The sequence below is a fragment of the Thunnus thynnus genome, chromosome 2 (assembly GCF_963924715.1).
Source record: "Thunnus thynnus chromosome 2, fThuThy2.1, whole genome shotgun sequence".
NCBI classification, from domain to species: Eukaryota; Metazoa; Chordata; class Actinopteri; order Scombriformes; family Scombridae; genus Thunnus; species Thunnus thynnus.
Window position 1 is genome coordinate 20,447,453 of NC_089518.1, and position 21,153 is coordinate 20,468,605.

At 41.3% G+C, this 21,153-nt stretch overlaps 1 protein-coding gene across 4 annotated transcripts; it reads left to right on the plus strand.

Annotated features, from left to right (window-relative positions):
- Positions 1-21,105, plus strand: LOC137196185 (transforming acidic coiled-coil-containing protein 1-like). 4 transcript variants are annotated; one of them, XM_067609058.1, is made up of 13 exons: positions 1-58; positions 9,975-10,066; positions 12,305-12,743; positions 14,519-14,573; positions 14,695-14,776; positions 15,881-15,933; positions 17,248-17,385; positions 17,474-17,550; positions 17,748-17,791; positions 18,056-18,216; positions 18,701-18,807; positions 18,926-19,046; positions 19,169-21,105. In XM_067609058.1, the coding sequence occupies exons 1-13, from the start codon at positions 54-56 to the stop codon at positions 19,235-19,237; spliced, it is 1,443 nt and encodes a 480-aa protein (XP_067465159.1). In that variant the 5' UTR covers positions 1-53; the 3' UTR covers positions 19,238-21,105. The 4 variants fall into 4 exon arrangements, with proteins under 4 accessions (XP_067465159.1, XP_067465151.1, XP_067465133.1 ...); XM_067609050.1 differs by lacking the exon at positions 1-58 and adding an exon at positions 1,252-1,655; XM_067609032.1 differs by lacking the exon at positions 1-58 and adding an exon at positions 7,699-8,212.
- Positions 21,106-21,153: the final 48 nt, after the last annotated feature.

The following is a 21,153-nucleotide window of genomic DNA, read 5'->3' on the forward strand; positions in this document are numbered from 1 at the left end:
ACAGCATCACTTGTAGCGGGTGACTTGACCAACAGCCCGGGACAACAACAACCATGAGGCAAGTTGGGCTCTTAATACGAATTTTAGTATTCGTTTTTAAGCTATTACTGTTATTAATAGCTGAAGGCTATTAAGCTATCAAGGTTATTGCTACATTTTATATTTGTTTATGTATATATTGATAATTTATGGTGTTGTGTTCACGTTAAAAGTGGTGCGGAAGCTAACTAACAAGAGTAACGGTCAAGTTTTACTGACTATAACGGTCATATCATGAGTCACGGTCAATGAAAACTCTATGTATTTCATTGTCACACCATTTCTGTGGGCTGTGTGTGGCTCTATGGTTGTGCCCACTGTGTAAAAAATGTAGTGAGGTCATTCAGTAATGAGGATCTCCATAGTGAGCCTCGTGTGATTCATTTCAGTGGGAGCAAATTATGCACTAAAGCCTCTCAGTTATTCTCAAAGGCTGGACTGTCCAGGACACCACAGCCTGACCCGCAACTGCTCTGAGGTTTTAGCCATCCTTCATTTGATCAAAAGAGAATAACAGGAGGAGACAGCCTTGAATCAAGAGGTAATTGTCTTTTTTTTTTTTTAATTCAATGTTAGACTCTGCTGTAGTCACATTAATGAGTTAGATTGATGATTAATGAGTTGGCCCATGATACATTTCCAGTAAGGCTGTTTCATAGGTTTATTAATAATCTTGTTCAATCTTTTGAAACATTTTGTGCCACACTGATTGCGTTGTTTGAAGTGTTTGGAGTGTGTCCAGGTTTGGTTTCAGGGTAAAAGGTCAAAAAGCAGTGATGAGCTTAGGAAATGAATGTATGCAAACAAACTGTGAGCTGTTACAGTGTGTGTGTATTGTCATGCTAACTCCGAGGGGCTGCAGGGGTGGGTTTTGGGTCACAGCAGGTAGTGGGAATGTGGCACAACAAGTGGGGCTGTGTTTTATGCCGCCAACTCTCCCTCCATCTCTCCCTCCCCCTTCATCTCTGATCTGGTATTCAGCTGACTAACAATAGAAGAGACTCTTTCTTTTTCGAACAATACTCTCACCCCTGCCAGATACCCCCATGACACTCCATCTCCATCTACTCCCCCCCCTCCAACTTCTTAGACCTTGCAGTCTTTAAATAACCCCCCCTCCTTTCACACAGACACACTCCACCACTCTTGTCTATCTCCTTCTAACAGCTTCACAGTACCTAACAAGTGAATGTAATCTGCCCCTGTGTGTGTGTGAGAGAGAGAGAGGGAGAGAGAGAGAGAGATGATGATGGAGGTTGAGGAGAAGTAGAGCGAGGAGGCGGGACTGTTAGCAGAGCTATTCATGTGCGATCAGTAGTACTCCTGAGCATTTAGTCTGTATAGCATCAACAGTGACAAGCAAAAAGACCAGGAGAGGAGAGGCTGGTTGGCGACATTATATCAAGCCAGTCATGAGAAGCAGTGCGTTGTGGATCTCTGACACTGAGCCAGGCTGTCTGGAGGAGAGACAGAGGTGAACCTGGGAGGAGGAGAAGGACATACGGAGCATCTTGGATAAACGTGAAACGAAACACAGACTCGGCTGTTGCCATGGGGGGCTCCCTCAGCCAGCACAGGAAGGGCTCCGTCAGCTCTCCTCGGAAGAAGAGCAGCATGTAAGACGAGGATCCTTCGTTGTTTGTTTGTGTGTCGGTGTGTGTGTGTGTTTGTTTGTGTGCCAGTGCTCAATGAGAAAAGGCACGGACAGAGACGCTCCAAAATAGCTGAGTGAGCGAGTGCTCCTGATCCGGGAAAGCGGATCAATTTCACCCTTTGGTACTTGAGATTTTGTTGTCTGGTGTGGTTGAACTCAGGGAGGGGAAGAGAAGTGAGAGATAAGGAGCTGAAGGGCAGTCGCAGAGACCTTGATGCTTCCTGTAGAGCTAGAACTTTCTCTGTTGGACTGAAAGCAAATCAGCCCATCGGATGGCCTCCGCTGCTACTTTGAATACTATTTAGGTATTCAAATCTATGGAGAGAAGGAAGAGACAGAGCGGTACAGCTGATGACATTAGCAGAGAAGCTAATGTAATGAGCCGATTGAGTCATGCTCTTGAAATCAATGCTGTGTCCATACCTTCCTTTCAGTTCTTCATCTTTTGCATTGGTTTCAATTTTAGCAGCAGCTTCCAACAGCATCTGTAATCCGTATTCTGAAGTGTTATTTTAACTGTGACACAGTTTATTCCTGTCTGAGCAGGTAGCATAGCTCTCTGTTCTGCTGTTTATCACCACACTGAGTTCATCATGCTGTGTTTGACATCCCCAAAGTGCCTCGTGATGTGAGTCTCCTTGGCAAAATGCAGGGAGTGAAGATGTTGTTGCTGAGGCATTCGTCAGAGCTTAAAAGCACTTATCCGCTACGCATCCTCTTCTTTTTTTCTCTCTAATCCTTTGTAACAGTGAGTGAGTCGTTTCACTTTGTCCTCCCAGCTGCTTTTATCTCCATTTTTTAAAAGCTTCCATAAGCCCTGTGTAGCCGATGCACACATGCACATAAATGCACTGGCTAAGCCATATTCAGCCTAGTCGTCCCTTAAATATACATAGTGTTCACTCAGCGATTCAAGTCATGGAGAACGGCGGTGGTTAATATGAGAAGCAGCGCCGCCATGCACTGAAGCGGATGTTGTTTCAGAGATGATAGGGACACAGTGAGTGACAGAAAAGCAAAGCTGAAGACTTGGGAGACAGGATGTCAGAGACAAGGCCATGTTCAAGTAATGCTGATTGTTATGTGGGTGTTTTAAAAAAATCTGCCAAAAAATCCCTCTGTAGTTTATGGCATACAGCTGTGTTTGGGTTAGTGCAGATGGGGGTTGGGGTCATCCCCGTGGGAAAAATGGGAAGCCGAGCAGCGCAGTGGGATCACCGCTTTCAGCTTCTGGTCTAATTTTAGTTGGCTCAATCATCCGTTTTATGTTACAACTGGAACACTCTTGGATGGACACAGTCTTATTCTTCAAAATCCCTGAACATCAGATGGTCCCTCATTTGGGAAGAGACTGACCTGCATTTGGAGCCCATTTTCTTGCTGCAGTGGTTTGAATTCAGGCCAGAGTGAGATGAAAAACTTTTTTTTATCTCTAGCGAGATGCACGCATTGTGAATACATGAAGCCAGGCACAAAATTTGAAGATTTTTAATTATGCCTGCACTGATGAGGCTTGACAGTGAATCTCACTGCTGAATAGTGTTCACTCGCACTGTGCAACAATGATGCATTTGAACAACCATTTCAACTGAATTTAAAGGGCAAAGAAAAAGAATGGAAACACCATAAAGTAGAACAGTAGGGGGTGTGTCGTCTCCCTGCCTTGTGCGTGCATGTGTGTACAATTTACATGCACTATTGTCTGGGAATTGTGTGCTCCCATGTAGTCATGGACAATAGCTCAGTTGGTGTCCGTACATGACTCCTCTGGGGTAAACCCCTCCTCTCTTTCTCTCTTTCTCTTTTTGTTTCATAATGCCACAGTCAGTTAAGTCATTCTACTGTACTGCATTCAGTCTAACTCTGTTCACTCCACACTAGTTTTCTGAATGCAGGATGTAAACACACAAACCCAAATCAAAGACTTTGGAGCGTGTCTATATTTTATCCCTCTGACGCTGCTGTGACCTACATAGAGCTAAGATGCAGGAAAGTATAAACATCAACAACGTAGGAAGTCTTTATATGCATGTTTCATAGTGTAATACACTTGTGACCTCTTCCCAAACGGTTGCCATGGTGAAACCGGAGATCCCGTCCACTCTGTTTAAGCTCACAGAGGTGATGTCAGAACAGTCATGCATCTCTCTCACATCTATTCCTCTCCTCTGCTGTGATCTTTCATCCTGACACTGTAACAATAAAGATGTGGATGAATCTAATGCTGCTGTTTTTATGTTACAGTTATTTAATGTATCTAAGGAATCTGGGAAAGAGTCCATAATGACCACTAGGTGGCACCATACTACAAAACAAGCCAACAAATATGACCCAGCAGTATTTCTCTGCTCAGATTAGATGCTTCGACTCATTAGAAAGACACACAGATAGATAGAGAGATATATAGTTAGTCCGTCTCTCCATCCCATGTTCATTTCTCACATGAAAAACTGAATACGGTTTATACATGGACCCACACTTTATCCACAACCTCCTTATATTATAAATATATTTTGTGCTATTGAAACCAAACACTATTTATTAAACTTTTTGCTCACTTATATCCTCTGCTGCACAAAAAGTAGTGAATTTAATATGCATGTATGCAACAAAGATAGAATAGAACCCATAATATAAGACGCCACAATCAAGTATTTTGTTATTGGATTGTTTATAATTCCAGTGTAGACATCTGAGTGATAATATAAAGACATTTTCTGCTCCCAATGTGTTGCTAAATTAAGGAACGGTAATCTTGCAGATTATCACTAACTCAAGCAATTACGTGCAATGTGGATACTTTCACTTTAAAAGCAAACTTTATTTTTTTCCACAGCCTCATCCTACCATTAAGGCGCTCATGTGTATTGCACTTGGCTTTTGAAGAGACTTGTTATTCTGACAAAATCTAGAAGAACCAGTGTTACTGGGATAGTCATGCTTACTTTATTGCAGTTTGAGTCTGGATTCATGACCAGGAGCACTTACATTGTAAATAGTGACAATGACAGGTTTATAACTGTCTTGCTTCTTATTTAATTACCAGAGAGAAGCCAAGCAGAGTTTCACTGTACTTGTGTATGATGACAGTAAAGATCATTCATTCATTTAAATGTGCTGTTTGACATTTGCTCTCTGTAAATGTTGATCAAACCAGGAACATTTGAAGACAGCACTTTCTGCATTTCTTTGAATGTAACCTCTAATTGAAGCAAGTTAGGCTAGAGCGCAGGTCTAAAATTAAACCAGTGAAGCTGGAATTACACCCTGCAATATGAAAATGTTGGACAGAACAAATATGCTACAATTCTGCTCTTCTTACCATCACTGGGCATAAAAATGTAAAGTTTATCTTTAGGGTGGAGGCCATTAAAAATCAAAATCATTCATCCTCTTAGGGGCTTTAGTGACATCTGGTGTGGAAAGTGACATTTTGCACTAATTGAGGAGGAAGAAAGCATCTCAATCCAAAATTAAAAGGCAGTCTGTAATTTTCATGGGAATCCATTTTATTACATTAAACATTGGGATTCATCGTCTAGGAATATTCACTGTAAATTTCATGTTAATCCAACCGTTGACCTTCAATATATTTTGTAACGAATCAAAGCGGTGGTCAGGGGAAATGCTGACCTGACGGTGGCACTAGACGAAAGGTCAGGCAAGCCAGCTGACTTTCTGTCGTCATTCAGGGGGATTGAGAGCAGAGATATACAGTCTTTGATAGTTGAGAAGCTTCTCTAATTCCCTTTGTGTACATGTACATAAATAGTTACCTCATTAGTATCAGATCACCTCTGTTGTGGCTCACAGACATGTTTAGCATCGCTGATTTATTCTTAGCTCATAACCACACATGCCGCTATCAGTCAAAATGTAATTGATGATTAAGGATGGGCCATTCTTCCTGTATTAACTGACAGCAAACACACATAGCAGCCTGGGTCTAGTGTGTGCGGTGTTTCGTGTCTACCCCTGAGCTGCACAGGGCTCTGTGTGTGCTAAGATGGCAGCCGCAGATCATATATGTATGTGTGGGTTTCTGCCACTGTTTCCCTGTGAGCTATTTGCGGTTTCAAGGTATTACATAAGAGCCGATTCTTTTCCCTTTTTCTGTTTTCCTTCTACTTCGCTCGTCTGTGTTCATGCCTCGGCCAGAGGGAGAGGTGGGGATGTTCCCTCTTAGAGTGCTCTGTCTGCATGTGGTCGCTCTGTCTGTGTTTGTGTCCAGAGGCACAAACACATATAGCTTCAAGGTGCAACAGAGTAAAACCAGGTTCATGCAGCACAGGACGTTCATTGCTTATGGCTTTGCTGCTTGAGGGGCTTTGTTATCTTCAGGCAGATCATGTCCTCCACAGGATAGACAGGTTTGTCCTCTCTGCTGGCCTGACTGACAGATACCCAAACAAAGGAGGTAAAAGAGACAATGTCGGGAATGTTAACGAAACACACAAGGGCGCTTTGCAGATTCCTGCTCTGCCCTTTTACCTTACCCTTTGATCTCAAATTTCTAAATATTCTCATCCTCATTATCTTGCTTTCTCTCCCATCCCCGCTTTTAATTAACGCTGTTTTCCATCTGTCATCCCTCTAATTTGCTCTGTTTTTCTGTCAGCCTATCACAGATTGAACAGGGTCTCTTTCTCCGTGTTCACCAGTGTGTGACATTATTTGTGAGCGTGTTTTTGTGCGTGAATACATCTACGTGCCCGCCTGTCTCCGTGGATGTTTTCCACATGCGAGCAGTAAGCAGCAGGAGAGAAAACTCAAAGTGCAAATAAAAAGAAAAAATATTTCTGCTCCTGTTCACCTTTTTCACAGTGGTCAAATCATCCTCCTGTTATTAGATTAGTCATGGTCCATGTTTCTCTTTCAAAGAACACATCTCATCCGGCCTAGATACTCTGTATGTATGTGTGTGTGTGTGTGGGAGATGTATAAATGTGAAAGCCTCCACTCAGTTACATAAGCCATCCATGAACAGCCTTACAGGCACTTGTGTGAGCATGTGTGAGCAGCGATGAGAGCTTTAATCCAAATGACTTTTCTGTCAGTTACTGTTACTGCTGAATCTAGGTTTGCTGTATTGATTGGTTTGCTGCCTGTCCTGGATATTTTTAGCGAACAATAGATCCTCTGTAAGTTTGGCCACACATCGTTGCATTAATGGTTTAGATTTTATCTATCTGTGTCTGTTATACATTCCTAGTCCTTGTTGAAAATATTTGCAACAGGATTGCTCTTGTCTCCTCTTAATGCAACCATGGAAAAAAAGCAGAAGGGCTCTTTTTTTTTCAGGAAAGCTCTTTGTCACAATCACAGTTATCCACTGTTTCTGCTGGAAGCTGCCAAGTAAACAAACCATTAACAACTCAAATTACCTTTCAAACTCATGGTGGCCTCATTGTTTCAGCAACTGCTCAGTCAGTTCATTTGCAAAAAAAATATCCTTTAATTTGGTTAAAATTCAAATAGACAATGCTTGTCTCCCTAAAGGATGTAGTATATCTGGAAATCTGTACTGTACATATCCAGGGCTTTACTGCAAATATACTTTATATTTTTTAGGGAATATGGGAGGTTATAATGTCAGTGAGATGTGTGTTATTAGAAGGCATAATTTCAGAAAGACAGGATACACAACGAGAGCATTATTTCACATCCAAACTTATCTTTTAAAATGTACTGTTCGCCACATTTCCTCCCTTTCCTGTCTTTTCATCTGTTTCTTTTCTTGGAGACACTAAGCATCTGGCATTATGTTTGTCTCAGAGTAACCAGATTCTTCTTAGCCTGTTAAAACAGGAAGCTTTGCCTTTCTGTACCCCCCTCTCTTCCTTCACAATGGGCAAACCCTGAAAAGCTCAGGGAGGGGAGAGGCAAACTCCTGAGACCGAGCAAGTTAGCAAACATACAGGAGCAGGGCGAGCTGTGTCTGTCTGTTAACCAGCTGATCGTCCACCCAGAAAGAAAGCAGGGAGGGAGGGGGGAGCAGTGAGAGGAGTGACTACTGATGCTCCAGTAATCTGCACGGTCTGAGTCAGTGCGGTGGAGAGCAAAGCAGCAACAGAAACAGCAGCTGCAGAAGCGTGAGACACGTTTTCCCCCTCTCTCTCTCTCTCTCTCTCTCTCGCGACCGTCAACAGTGCAGAAGAGCAGGATGGGAGAACTGAGCGTGAGGAGGAAGTGAGAGAGCTGTATAGAAAGCTGACGTTGAAAGGGAGGGAAGCAAGAAGACAGAAGGGGCGCCTGCTTCTTTTTGACAGCCTCGTTTTTTGGAGTTGGAAAGACAGAGCGTTGGAGATCACTGCGTTAGTCTTAACTGATCCAGAGGAAAAGGAAGTTTACCGTTAAAGCTCGGAGGTGGCAGCAGGTTTAGGACTCGACTCTTGGTGCAGGGATGTCCTGGTTGTCTCCGGTCCAGTGGGCCAAATGGACGTGGTCGGCAGTGACCGGGGGTGCGGGGGAAGACGAGCAAACCAGACAGCCAAGAGCAAAGGATGATGGAGATGTCAAGTAAGAGGGCTTGGCCACAGATGTTTGTGTGTGTGTGTTAGAGAGAGAGAGAGAGAGAGAAAGAAAGTGAGGACAGAGAGAGAAAGCTGGTTTACAGGTGTGTTCGTATAAGACATGAAATCAATAAGAATCAATTTTTGATATAGTTTGGAATCTGGTAGATTGATTATTATAGTGTGTGTGTGTGTGTGTGTGTGTGTGTGTGTACATGTGTGATGATTCCCCTGAGTCATACTGACAGGTGGTGGATATAAACACACATACACAGACAAATTGATTGATGCTGTGGTATAATCTCACATTCTTTCCGACTGTGGATCCCAGTGCTTCTGTCGCTGGCTAAAAACAGATTCTTAGTCAAAATTCAGTCACTCAAACTACTCTTTTATCATTTCCTGCTTTTGTCATTTCCTTATGACACACCAAACACTTGAGGACCTGACTGTTTATGGCTGTTTTTATGTGTGTTTTGAGTGTGTGTGTGTGTATATATGTGTGTGTGTGTGAATGGAGAGTGAGGCTGTTTGGCAGTTGAGGAACATTTGCTGGGGGAAGGGAAAAAAAGCCACAGTTTCCAAAGCTTTTGATTTTTTTTTAGTTTCTAAGTAACCATCCAAGCTCGCAACCTTTGGGGCCATCACTGGGACGTGATCCAGTGTGTGTGCGTGTGCGTGTGTGTGTGTGTGTGTGTGTTGGGTGGGGGGTGGGTATGTATATTAGGATTAGCTCTGGATGGTGTGGTTGCATGGAGCCCTGTGTGTGAACATGTTTGTGTGAACTGGTATCAGAGATGGAGTGCGGTTGGGTATTGGCTCTGTCAGCTTTGTTCTTTGTGCTGTTTTTCATTAGAGTGTGGACGTTTTGATGTGCGTTCAAGTGGCTGGGAACGAGTACACACACAAACACACACACACCCACATAAACTCTCACTCGCTGTCTCTCTCCCTTCCTTTCTGTCTCTCCACAGTTTGGAAATAAATTTGGGCTGGGTGTCTAGGCAGCTGACACAGCAGACCAAAAGACTGTGTGTGTTTTGTGTGTGTGTGTGTGTGTGTGTGTGTGTGTGTGTGTGGATGTCGTGGGACACAGTGTGTCTTTATTAAGGGGTAAAGGATGCAGGTGGCCTTGTAGGGCCCAGGCCTCACTTCCTCTCCTCTCCCTTCCTCTGACTCCCCTTAAAATAAAAGCAGCTTGTTTACTTTGAACTGCTTTGAACTCTGAGCTCTATTGTTTTCACGTCGCTTTAAGAAAACAGAAAATTGATATTTGAAAGCCTGCGCTTATTTGTTATAATAAATTTGACACTGCAACACACAACTAAAGCTTTTATTGTTATATGAACATCATTTAGTAGCTGTTTGTAGCATTGATATGTGATTAGATAGACTGACTAACATTCAATACCCCTCTGTTCTCAAAGATGGGAGCTTTCTCGCAGCTCTAGGCGCTGTGATTTTTTTTTAATCACATGCTCTAAACACTTTATGAGGAAAGTTGTTGTTTTGTGGATCATGTTTTGTCAGTTTCAACACATTTTGAATTTCAAATTGGAGATTTCATCTTTGGTTTCAGAGAACATGCCAATTATGCAAGCTCAGTCGTAACTCTGACCTCTTTCTTTCTCATCTCTTTGTTTGTTTCTGATAAAATCACGTTTTTGTCAATATTTTATGAAATTTTAACTTAATTTCATATAGTCACTAACAACTTCAATTATAAACATGAAATAAATCTTTTTCTTCCCCTCTCATTCTCTCCATAGTTCAGACTCAGAGGGGACCTTCGAGACTCCAGAGGCAGAGTCTCCGTGTGTTGTGAATCTGCTGAGCCAACTGGACAACTCCAACCACTCAGGTGAGATGACTCAGCGGTCTGGCGGTCACACCTGGTTAGAGATGTTGATGTTCAGTATCAAACCTCAATAATTTAATGTGTTACCAAATTTAGTGATTACTGACAACTGTCAAACACCAAAAGCTGGCGTAGAATATCTGGTCATGTTTTAAATTTGTTTACTCATTCTTTGATCACTTACTTCCCATATGATTTAACATATCATATGATTTAACATATCTCAGACTTTGAGTAGGCAATGTACTTGTACTTGTACATTTTAGTATTAATATCAAAGTATTGTATCAGCACTAATATCAAGGTATTTCCAACTATACCCGGCCCCATTCCTAGGAATCAGATTTGGATCTGGACTGGAGTGAAGTCAAGTTACAACAATTACAGAAAAACTTGAATTTGACGGTATGAGTAGCAATGATTACAATTTTAATACCAGTGGTATCATGTTTGAAGTGATTTTCCATTAACCTTGGCAGTGTAGCTTGAACTGCTCCTGTTCTGAGCTGTAAAGCTTTCTGGCAGATTTCCCACAAGATCAGACTTCATGGCAGACGTATGTTAATGGTCCAGGTTACCCAAACTACAAACATATTTTCTCACTTAGCTCTAATAGTATCTGGCAATGTGTATAGTTTTGGATTTTGTTTTTTAGTAATTTGAGTGAACAGACATTTTAATTGCAGTTTAGTAATGACACTAATGTCTCAAGATTAAAGTGGAAATTATGTTTTGTTGGTAAGTTTGTGTCACTTCAAATCTGGAGCGTTATGTAGTTGACTGTGTCAACTACAGTATGAACATGCCAACACAGACCGTGTGTATGAAAAGTTATCAGAAACGTTAACGAGCTCTTTCCTGTTAGGCACAGACTTGTAAATCTGCCGATAATTGGGTGGTAGAGAGCTGCCAGAGAGGCCGCAGCCTCCCTCTCCCCCCATTCCCTCCCGCTGTCCTGCTTTCGCCCACACAGACATGAACTACAATGCATCACCATAGTAATAGATGAACTGGAGTGCATCCTCTGTGTTGAAACGAATGCTAATTATATCACCAGTGTTAGCAAACTGTTTCCTCATTCCCATCAGTTTTCATTGAAGTAACTGATTTTAATTTGCACTGTACGTGAAGATCAAATGGGTCTGCATGGTTTAGATGACTCATCTAGTTGAAATCAGACATGCAACACATGGGACATTGTGCAAGATAATAACAGAGAGATGAATGTGTTTATTATTGAATCTAGTTGCAGACAATAACAGTCTCGATTTTTGGTCACATGCTCTGTACAAAATCTGGGTTAGCTTCATAAATAAAATATCAACTGTGTGGAGAGACTCATAGCCTGGTTCACTATAATTAGACTGTAATGGCACAGGGGGGAATCTGTCTGTTCAAGACCACAATCTGACTGTATGTATGTTTGAACCAGGATGATGCTGAAACCTTAGACAGCAGTGCGTCTACCTGTATACCATCTATTTCTCTCTGACTAGCTCACTTCCTCTTCTGTCTCCTTTTCCTCTTTTTTGGTTGAGTTGTGAAACTGCAATAAATCCTGATGTTGTTTTTGTTGCTAGGCCACGTGGTGCTGTGTACTCTGCATGACTGGGTGTGGTTCCTCCACATCTGTTCCCTGTCTCCAAAGGGTGTATGTGTGTATATATCTGAAAGTACCCAGATTTTGAGCAGGAGCTTACCAGAACTTGTACTAGTTGAATGTATGATGTAATAAGTCACACATTAGCTCTTGGTCATGACAAACGATGTGAGAAGCTGTTATCCGCCCAAAGTGAAACTACCATGATTTCATTCATATAATGTGTACTTTGAGAGGAAAGAAAAAGAGTACCTAGAGGATCTTGTAGTTGTGTTATTGTGTGAGTTTTACAGTGTGTGTGGGGGTGTATTTCTCAGTAACAGAGAGTGCTGTGTTTCAGCAACAGTGTGACTCAACCGAGACCGGTCTGCTGCTGAGGTCGTAAGCTAGCTGTTAACGGGATGTGTGAGGACACAGGATATGAAGTGCCCTGAGAGGAGCTGTTAGAACATTTAAAATGTCCAGCAGCCATTTTAAATGTTCTAACAGGAAAAGGGAGGCCATCACTTGAAGGTTAAATCTCTTGAGTGACAGATAAAATCATTAGGTTGCGACCGGATAGGGATGTTTCAAGGTTTTAAAGTTTAAGAACAGGAACACTGGTGGAGGGATTAAGACTTGCTTTTCTTCCCTTTTTGCAGTTCTTCCTGATGTTACAAACCACTTTCTGGACAAGAACTCCAACCAGGATGTTTCTTCCCAAGAGGTCGATTCCCTGAACAACCTCACCAGCTCGTCCCCTAATAACAGCTGCGTTGGTTTGGATCAGAACCTCAACATGACCCTGGGCACCAAACCAGGAGAGGGTCTCTCCCTGTCCAACCCTCTGCCTCCGCAGCAAGCCCTACGGCCCCCATCACTGTCAGTCATCTCCCCACTGAACAAACCCGACCCTGAGGAGGTGGACGACGAGGCTCCGATGACCTCTGACTCAAGCCCAGACTCAAACCTGACACCCAGCCATGACGTTTGTGTGGATCCTGACTTGCTCAATGGCAATGTGAACTCTGACTCTCCGCTAGGGAACGCAAAACTGACATGTAACCTGGAGGGAAGCGAGACCAACAGCAAGATTATCACGTGAGTTAAATGTCAAACCCTCACATGTACCGTTCCCCTTTACTCGTCACTCATTATCATCCTCTTTTCAGTCACTGGTTACACTCACACTCAAACTGGACTAATACTGTATGACTCACAGATTAAGATGAACAAAAGCTGCTTTCTCTTTTATGGCTGCATGGAACACTAGTGAATGCTCACTATTGTGCACAATGAACCTGAAGTGATCAGAGTCTTCCCCTTTTACCAGCTGTGTCACCCTGTTCTGTATCCTCAAAGCCCTGCAAGGTCCCTGTTCCCATTAAACAAACCTTTCAACTGCTCTTCTTCTCCTGCACAACCATCCATTCCTCACCATTATTATTATAGTTTTAATTTTATTTTAGAATTTGGATTCATTTTCAGTGTTAGTCAAGCTTTTTGAAGGATTTAACAGGATTTGTTTTCCGTAGATGTTCATGTAGGCCAGGATTGACATTATATAGTTTTAACGTTCTTGTGTGTTTTAAACAAATGCTTTGTGTTTGTAAGACAACAGTTTCTTTCAATGGCAATGAGATGTTAAAGTGTTAAAATGACGCCCTCTTGTGGTTTGTTTCTGTTATGCTCCTGCCAAAAAACTTCACATTTGATCACAACAAGACAGTTACAACAGAAATATCCCACATAACTGTAATCGTTAGCTTTTTGTCGTATATACTGCAATGAACTACAAACCAGCACCATGTTGGAAAAATAAGTTTGAGTTTACTTATAAGTTTTAGTCTATAACAGATTCAATAACAGTTGGTTAAAATCAAGTGGCAGTCCTGCCTTCAAATTACAATGTAAACTGATATTGGATTTTAATTTCTTTATGATTTTTGTATTTCAATTTCAAAAGTAATTTTCTCAAAGGGAGGAACTCCGCCACCAGATAAGAGAGTTTCTCATCAGGGGATCCTCTCACTTCTCTCACAGCATTAAAGAAGCATTATTATCGCTTTATTTGTTTTAGGAGGTTTGGAAGATTTTAATTTGTCCAGTTTCAATCAAGGTTTTATTTTCCAGTTTGATCACACTTTCTCACTCGTCTTGCTTTAGTCTTTCTTCTCTATTTACTAAACTCTAATAACCACCCTTGTGTTTAACCTAACCCCTGTCCCGTCCTTTCCTGTGTCTTTTCTTCCTTTTCCTTCCAAACCTGTCATTCTGTTTCCCTTCTCCCTGTGTGGCATCAGGACTGCTGAGCAAGTCCATTTCCTCTGTGTTCTGTTGTAAGTACTGCATATTTAACTGTGTGTGCCGACGTGCGTGTGTGTTTGTAACTTCAACCCTAGATGTGCAAGAGCGCTCGTTTCTGCCTAAGAGAGTCCAGGCTCGCTCCACGGCCTGCTGTGTCATCCACCCGACCTAAATTGTGAAGTCAGGGGGGGGAAAAGTGTGATAAACAGATTAAGAAAGTAGAGGAGAAAGAGAGAGAGAGTTTGAGAAAGAGTGTTAGTGGAAACCTTGTAATTCCCTCTAATGCTCTGTGCAACTGTTCTTGTTCTTATTTCAATTTGGCCTTTTTCATTAATCTGCTTTTTCTTCTGCATAATTCAGCACTTTTAAGCAGAGCATGCAAGCTCACACACACAGAGCAGAGAAATGAGGTCTGGCTGTAAGGCTTTCTGTCTCTGCTGCTTTCTCTTCTCATCACTACACCTGTGCAAATGCTTACAGAGCTCGCAGGGGTCCATGTAGAGCCTCTGTGTCAGAGCTATGGTCTGGTTATCATTAACACTGATGTTGTTATTGACCTTCATACTCAGGAACTCCTGTAAAGTAAAGCAGAACCAGCCGATGCAGAAGGACTTCAGCGGACAGGTAAGCGTAGATAACGTGTCTACTGTTGAATTTATTAGCTACATCTCCTCATGTGGTCGTGTTTAGTTTTTGAAGAGTTGTACACAGTTTGCGTGATTGATTATATTTGCTGCTGTTGAAGGACGACCATCATGGAGGCCACGCCACAGATGAGGAGAAGTTGGCGAGCAGTGCCGGGGTCAAACCAGACAAGGACCAAAACAGTGAGTAACAAGATCAATAAAGATAGATTTTGATGTTTTGCTCATAATGTCTTCATTTCTAATAGAAAACACACTGTTACCGTAGCGAATAGCTCAGTTATTACTGAGTCTGATAGCTGTTGAAGTCAGCGTGCTTTAGTTTCCCTTTGGGCAAACAATCAGTCATAGTCGATCAATAGCGGACAGCGAGAAGGTCATCTTTGCCTTACAGTTTAGATACACACACATTAATCATTAACCTTACATATCATTTTGTGCTGCAGTGAAACTTGTGACTGTGAGTAGTGAGTACCATGTCAGCACAGTTGTTCAGAGCAGTAAGTTCTGTCCTTTTTCTGTTTGAGAAGAGCTGTGTTTGTGTGATAAAACATACATGTACGATCACGCAGGTGCCTTCAGGCTGCATGTGACACAGCTTTAGTTACTGAGGCCTCACTGTGACAAATGTTGCACAACAGTGCATCACTGCAAGTGCAGGAGCCTGTTTTTTTGGTCTCCAAACACATGATGTTTTGGTCTTTTTACTTTGGATATTATTTTTCTGGTTCAGCCCGAGGACAGTCTCAAGTCTCAAAGATAAGTTGAAATTACTGAGCAGATCTGGTTTTGGAGTGTGAACAGAAAGTACACTAATAAATATATAATTGTAAGAAAAAGTGTTTTTCTACTTTAAAAAAATCTGCAAATAATGTCCAAACTTGTCAAGATGAAGTTAACTTTTAGTAGGTTGGGATAATTTCACCTTACCAATTTATTTAAAACTGTACTAAATACTAAAATAAAACTCATCAACACACTGTTACTAACATTACGTATATTGTATATTACATACAGTAGGTCATGAGAATACTCCAACAGATCAAACAAGTGCTCCCATCTCATCCTGTGGGCAGAGACATTTTACTTCTTCATACTAAACTTTAAATTATTATTTAGTTTTTTCTTATACTATGAGCACATGTGGCGTTAATGGAGTTATATTTTTTATGAGAAATACATTTATTGCCAGAAACATTGTAATGCTTATCATGTACTGCCACCTGTTGGCCATAATAGTCCACAGCATCACTAATTCTTCTTAACGTGTGTATTGTTTTCTTCCAGTCCAAGAGTGCCATGTGACATCCAAAGCTGCAGAGTCAGACTGCTGCTCCGTGGTGAGAAACAATAACATTTGATCATTTAAGTCCTTTCTACTGCTGTATGAATCAGGCCTGATCACATGTACTGTGTCAGATTTTAGACTTTATATCTTCACTACAAAAGCATCTGCAACGTGTTCCCACCAGTAAACACTAGGTGGGGCTGAAGCACTCTTTTATCAGTCAAACTAATCTGTCTCCATCAGATTTGAGAAGTCCAGACTTGCCCCAGTTACATTTCACTGGTAACAACATAAGCATGTTGAGATTCAGCTCTTTGATTTATATTGGTTGGATTAAATTTGTGTAGTAAATGACAAACTCAGCAGTTTTTTAAGCATGTCTTGTGATTTAAAATACTAGTAAGAGACTTTACAGCCCAATTTTGTGCTTTGATCCACCTGCATCATATCTAAAGCTGCAACACGATCGCCTGTCTGATATGATGGTTGCACTCCTGCGTTGTAGGACGGCAGGAGGTACTTAGTATCTGCCACCATGTTCATCTGCTCAGGTGACAGATGGATTTAGATTATCATTCAGGAGATTAGAATATGACTGGTATAATCCTGAGAAGGACAAAATGAGAGGAGAGACGGGGGGGGAGGAGATGAAGAAGGAGGACTGAAATATTTGAGAACGACAATTGAAAGGCAAGACGGGTATGAAGTGAGAGATAAAGGTTTGAGAGAATGAAGAAAAGACGATGAAAGAGAGGAACAGAGAGAACGGAAAGAGAAACAACATGTTCACAGTGAAATAATCAGCCAGAGACGTTTTAAGTGCAGGAAACTGTCACATTTGATTACTGTTTTATGTCTGTGACTCATTATTTTCACTTGTGTCACTACAACAGAACTGATTAGTGAACTGATTAATCAATACGTTTTCACTTAGAATCAACAGATAAGAATCTGGTCATGAATTATGTGTCATAGTGGTAAACAAAAAAGTTTATTACATCAATAAATGTTCCTTTTTGTTTCTCTCTCTTAACTAAATGCTGATACAACCTGTAAACAGTGAGTTCAAGGTTTCACATTTGCTTTTCTAAGCACCTACAGTAAACTGGAGTTCCTCTTTCCCAGAAAAAAGTTAGTGACTTGAGAGGAAATCATGCTTTTTATGAGAAGGAATAAAGGAATAATAGTAGTCTGTATTGAAATTATGAGCATAATGTAGAATTTCATGGTATCATAGAGGAATGTTTCTTGAATCAATAGTGAATCTATAGCATCTTGAAAAGGCAGGTGTAGGTGTGAATACCTTCTTTTGTGTAAGCAAACGTACAATTCTGAGATGACATGGCTGATTTTCCTTTGCCCTCAGCAGTACGAGGACCCGTGCAAATTGAAAAACAAGTCGGGGGGAGGAAGTGAGATGCAGAAAACGGGAAGTCAAGTCTTGGATTCCATCTGCATCAGTGAGGCAGAAAAACAGGCCGTTCTCACCCTCATCAGGGAGGAGGTACACACCTTTATCTCCCTCATCCAACATGAAATTTATCAGTGTGTTTGTTTTCCCCGTAAGCTTAGTTCAGTTCTGCTCCTTTCAGATTATCACTAAAGAGGCAGAAGTCAACGACTGGAAGAAAAAGTATGAGGACTGCAGACAAGAAGTCAATGAGATGAGGTGAGGAAACGTGTTGCTGCATGTTTTTTATTTACTCAGTTGCCATGGAGAATTGACCAAAACATCCACAAATTTACTACCTCTATGTCTTTTTTAAAGATAGGGGCTTTGGGCTCTAAACTCTCTTTGAAGTATTAAAAAACACCAGTTTGTCCTGAGGTTAAGTAAGATCCGTCATGTGCTTTGTCTCCTTACAGGAAGATTGTTGCGGAGTACGAGAAGACAATCGCTCAGATGATCGGTGAGTCATCCAATGCAACATTTCACTGGTTGCTATATTGATTTTAGTGCCACAGCATGATAATGTGTGTGTCCTGTTGATAGTGACGTAGAGGCAGTAACAGTAGTCCACTTGGTCCTGTATTAGAAAAAAACATCACAAACTTCACTTGTCTTTTTGTCTTTATTTTTGAATATTTTGTGCGATCACTGTCACCTGATAAAACGCATGATAATGATATTATCTAACGCTCAACAGTAAAGTCTTTTTCTTCACTTCTCTCAGAGGATGAACAGCGCAACAACTTGAGTTCCCAGAAGGCTTTGCATGCTGTGACGATGGAGAAGGAAGCTGCCCTGGCAGACCTGAACTCTGTGGAGCGGTCGCTCTCTGATGTGTTCCGTCGCTATGAAACTATGAAGAGCACGCTGGAGGGTTTTAAGAAAGTAAGGGGTCATAGGAGAAGTTCTTACTGAGGGAAAGATTCATTTTCAAGTGATCAACTGTTAGTAGCACGAATTGAAGGGCTGTAAGAGGACGAAGGTCAGAATAAGGTCGGGAAATATCCTGTGGTTATGAGCAACAGGCTTTTGAATTGAAGGTCACCTGACAAATCTGGCCCTCAAAAGTCTGACCTGAAAGTGGTTTAAGGAAGCTGCTCATGGAGGAAACAGAGAACAGCTGAGGTGGTTAAATTGGTCAGCTTCCAATGGTAAATGAGTGCAGGAAGGATTACAAGGAGAAGAGCATATATTAAAGAAATAAAAAACAGTTATTAGAATTATGACCATCTAATTCTGCAGTATATATTTTTTACTTAATAACTCAGTAAGGATAATTTAAAGACACATAAGTCTGCGCCATTGTTTTCTCTCTGTGTAAGAATGATTCATAAATAACACCGTGGTTGATCTCTGCTTCCTTGTACAGAATGAGGAGGTGCTGAAGAAGTGCGCTCAGGAGTATCTGGCCAGAGTAAAGCAGGAGGAGCAGAGATACCAGACACTCAAACTCCACGCTGAGGAGAAACTAGACAAGTATGTGGAGCTTAAAAGTAAATCTCAAAAAAAAAAAGGCAAATAGCTTTCACGATTTTGAGATGCTGTTATATATAACGTCTGTTAATTTTCCCTCTTTCCCCTTTTCCTCCCACAGGGCCAATGAGGAGATCGCTCAGGTGCGTGCAAAGGCAAGTTCGGAGAGCGTGGCGCTGAACGCCAGCCTGAGGAAGGAGCAGATGAAGAATGAGTCTCTGGAACAAGCCCTGCAGCAGAAGGTGAGAGGCGTCTCCATCATGCTGCATGCTCAATCTAGATGAAACTTCTACTTTGCAGCAGTGCATGTTTTTACGCTGTAACTGAACACACTGTGATATTGTCCTGTGTTTTGTCGTCACAGAATCAAGAGATTGAGGAGCTCACCAAGATCTGTGACGAGCTGATCGCAAAAATGGGGAAAATAGACTGAGAGACACTTCCTGTGTATCAGCCACCGCCGTCCCTCCGGTCCTGCCGACAGTGACGTCCTGTGCATGCCCCCAGCCACGAAGCAGCTCTCATACCCTGTGCCAGCCCTGCAACTCAGAGACTGCTCATGTACAGATGTCTGAAGTAACTTCCTGAATGCTACAGTACTTGTGACGAGAATCGTTAAGATTCTGTACATGCTAATAATTGTTGGGACTCTGTCATATGTTGTCACTTTGTTTGCTTTTTGTGTCCATTATGACGCCATCTGGATCCCGTGTGCTTTTGTCCATCATGCCAGTGAACAACAACCCGCTTGTGACTCAGCTTAAATTCCCAGCAGCTTAACAGCTAAATTCTCAGCAACTCCTCCAGCAGGATGACATCAGATTTAATGCAGCCTGGAGGTTGTTTTTTGAGTTGCATTTAGGCATATACGAGGATGGGCTTTGACGAGGATTGTTTCATATTAAAGCAACAATCCATAAAAATGTATTTTTCTATGAAGTAAACAAGGATTTTACTCTGAATGAAAGAAGCTCAGGGGTATTGTTTGGAGCAGAATGAGGTCAGGGTTAAAATCAGGGTGTGCAAGAACAGGAGGAAAGGATTTGGGGTTGTTTGAGGAAACACAGTAGACCTTGTTCAGGAAGAACACTGCACCACAGTAAGTCTAGACCACAAGTCAGTGAGACTATAGCTTAAAATAATTCTCAGCGTTTGCTTTAGCTGGTCTGCAGGACTACAGAGATGGGATTCTGGACAATTCAAGTAGCTGCAGATAATTTATCACTCACAGAAAAGTATAATAAAACTGACAATCAAGGATTTTCTTGTGATTACATAAATGTTGTCGTATTGTCCTGTCTGTTATAATACAGGCAGTGTCTTCCTAAAGTGTAAACAACATCAACATTAGTGGTCGTTTGTTAAGAATCTGGATAAAGTTAAACGTAATAACTCAATATTATGGCTGAAAATAGTCGAAACTATTAAAAGATTGGAGAGTGCTGCAGTACCACAACTGTTGTTTTTTTTTTATCACTCTGTCACTGATTGAATATTATCTTTGTTTTCATCCACTACTCCCATTATCTCTAACCACCAAACAGGAAACGAAGAGTTTAACAGCTTTGTAAGAAGTGTTTTCTATCGCTAATGTGTGACAAAGATGTGAGATCTCACGCCTGTATCTACAGCTCTGCACTCTAGTTGTTGTAACAGATGAATTTATTTTGTTGCATGTTCATTTACATAACTTCACATTTCTCAGGCTGTAAATTGTTTTCGAGCACAGTTCTTCAGTAATCAGTAAATGCAGATGGACGTCATTGGAAATCTTTAACTACTGGTGCCAGTTTGATACCTGGGTATCAGCACTGATAGCAAATCAATACTCTTTTTCAACACAAGCTGTTTTATTTCCATTTAACAAAATAAGCCAAACTTCTCAGTTCCATCAGTGTTGAATTAAGGCATAACACAAACAACCATCTGTATTTTAATCACTATAAAATGTGAAAAACCCTATGATTTAATCAAACAATATTTTGTCAATAAATAAAACAATTCTAAGAATCTGACAAACTCTTTGGAACTAATTCAGTCTGTATTTCAGATGTTTTACTGTTGGTTTTCAGCCTCGTAAATCCACTTGTGACACAAACCCACTGACGCACCACCGTTTATCTTTGTGTCAGTCTAACGTCACATTATTGTTTTGCTGTTTTTGTTCCTTTCTGAATTATTGTTTGATATTTGTATATTAGAAATGGCGATCTCACACTTGTGTCGACACCTTGAAGACTAACAGGGTGAGTGTGTGTACATTTACCTGAATAAGTATGAATATAATTTGTTTTACTATAAGTTGTTCTTGTGTTTTGTTTGTTTTTTTACTTGTGTTGATTAGTAGTG

Bases quoted from the DNA above. Each gene is read 5' to 3' on its own strand.
- LOC137196185 (XM_067609032.1), top strand. From the start codon at position 8,097: ATGTCCTGGTTGTCTCCGGTCCAGTGGGCCAAATGGACGTGGTCGGCA. The intron at 15,934-17,247 runs GTGAGAAACAAT...CTTTGCCCTCAG, and splicing joins AGTCAGACTGCTGCTCCGTG to CAGTACGAGGACCCGTGCAA. The intron at 18,217-18,700 runs GTAAGGGGTCAT...TTCCTTGTACAG, and splicing joins CGCTGGAGGGTTTTAAGAAA to AATGAGGAGGTGCTGAAGAA.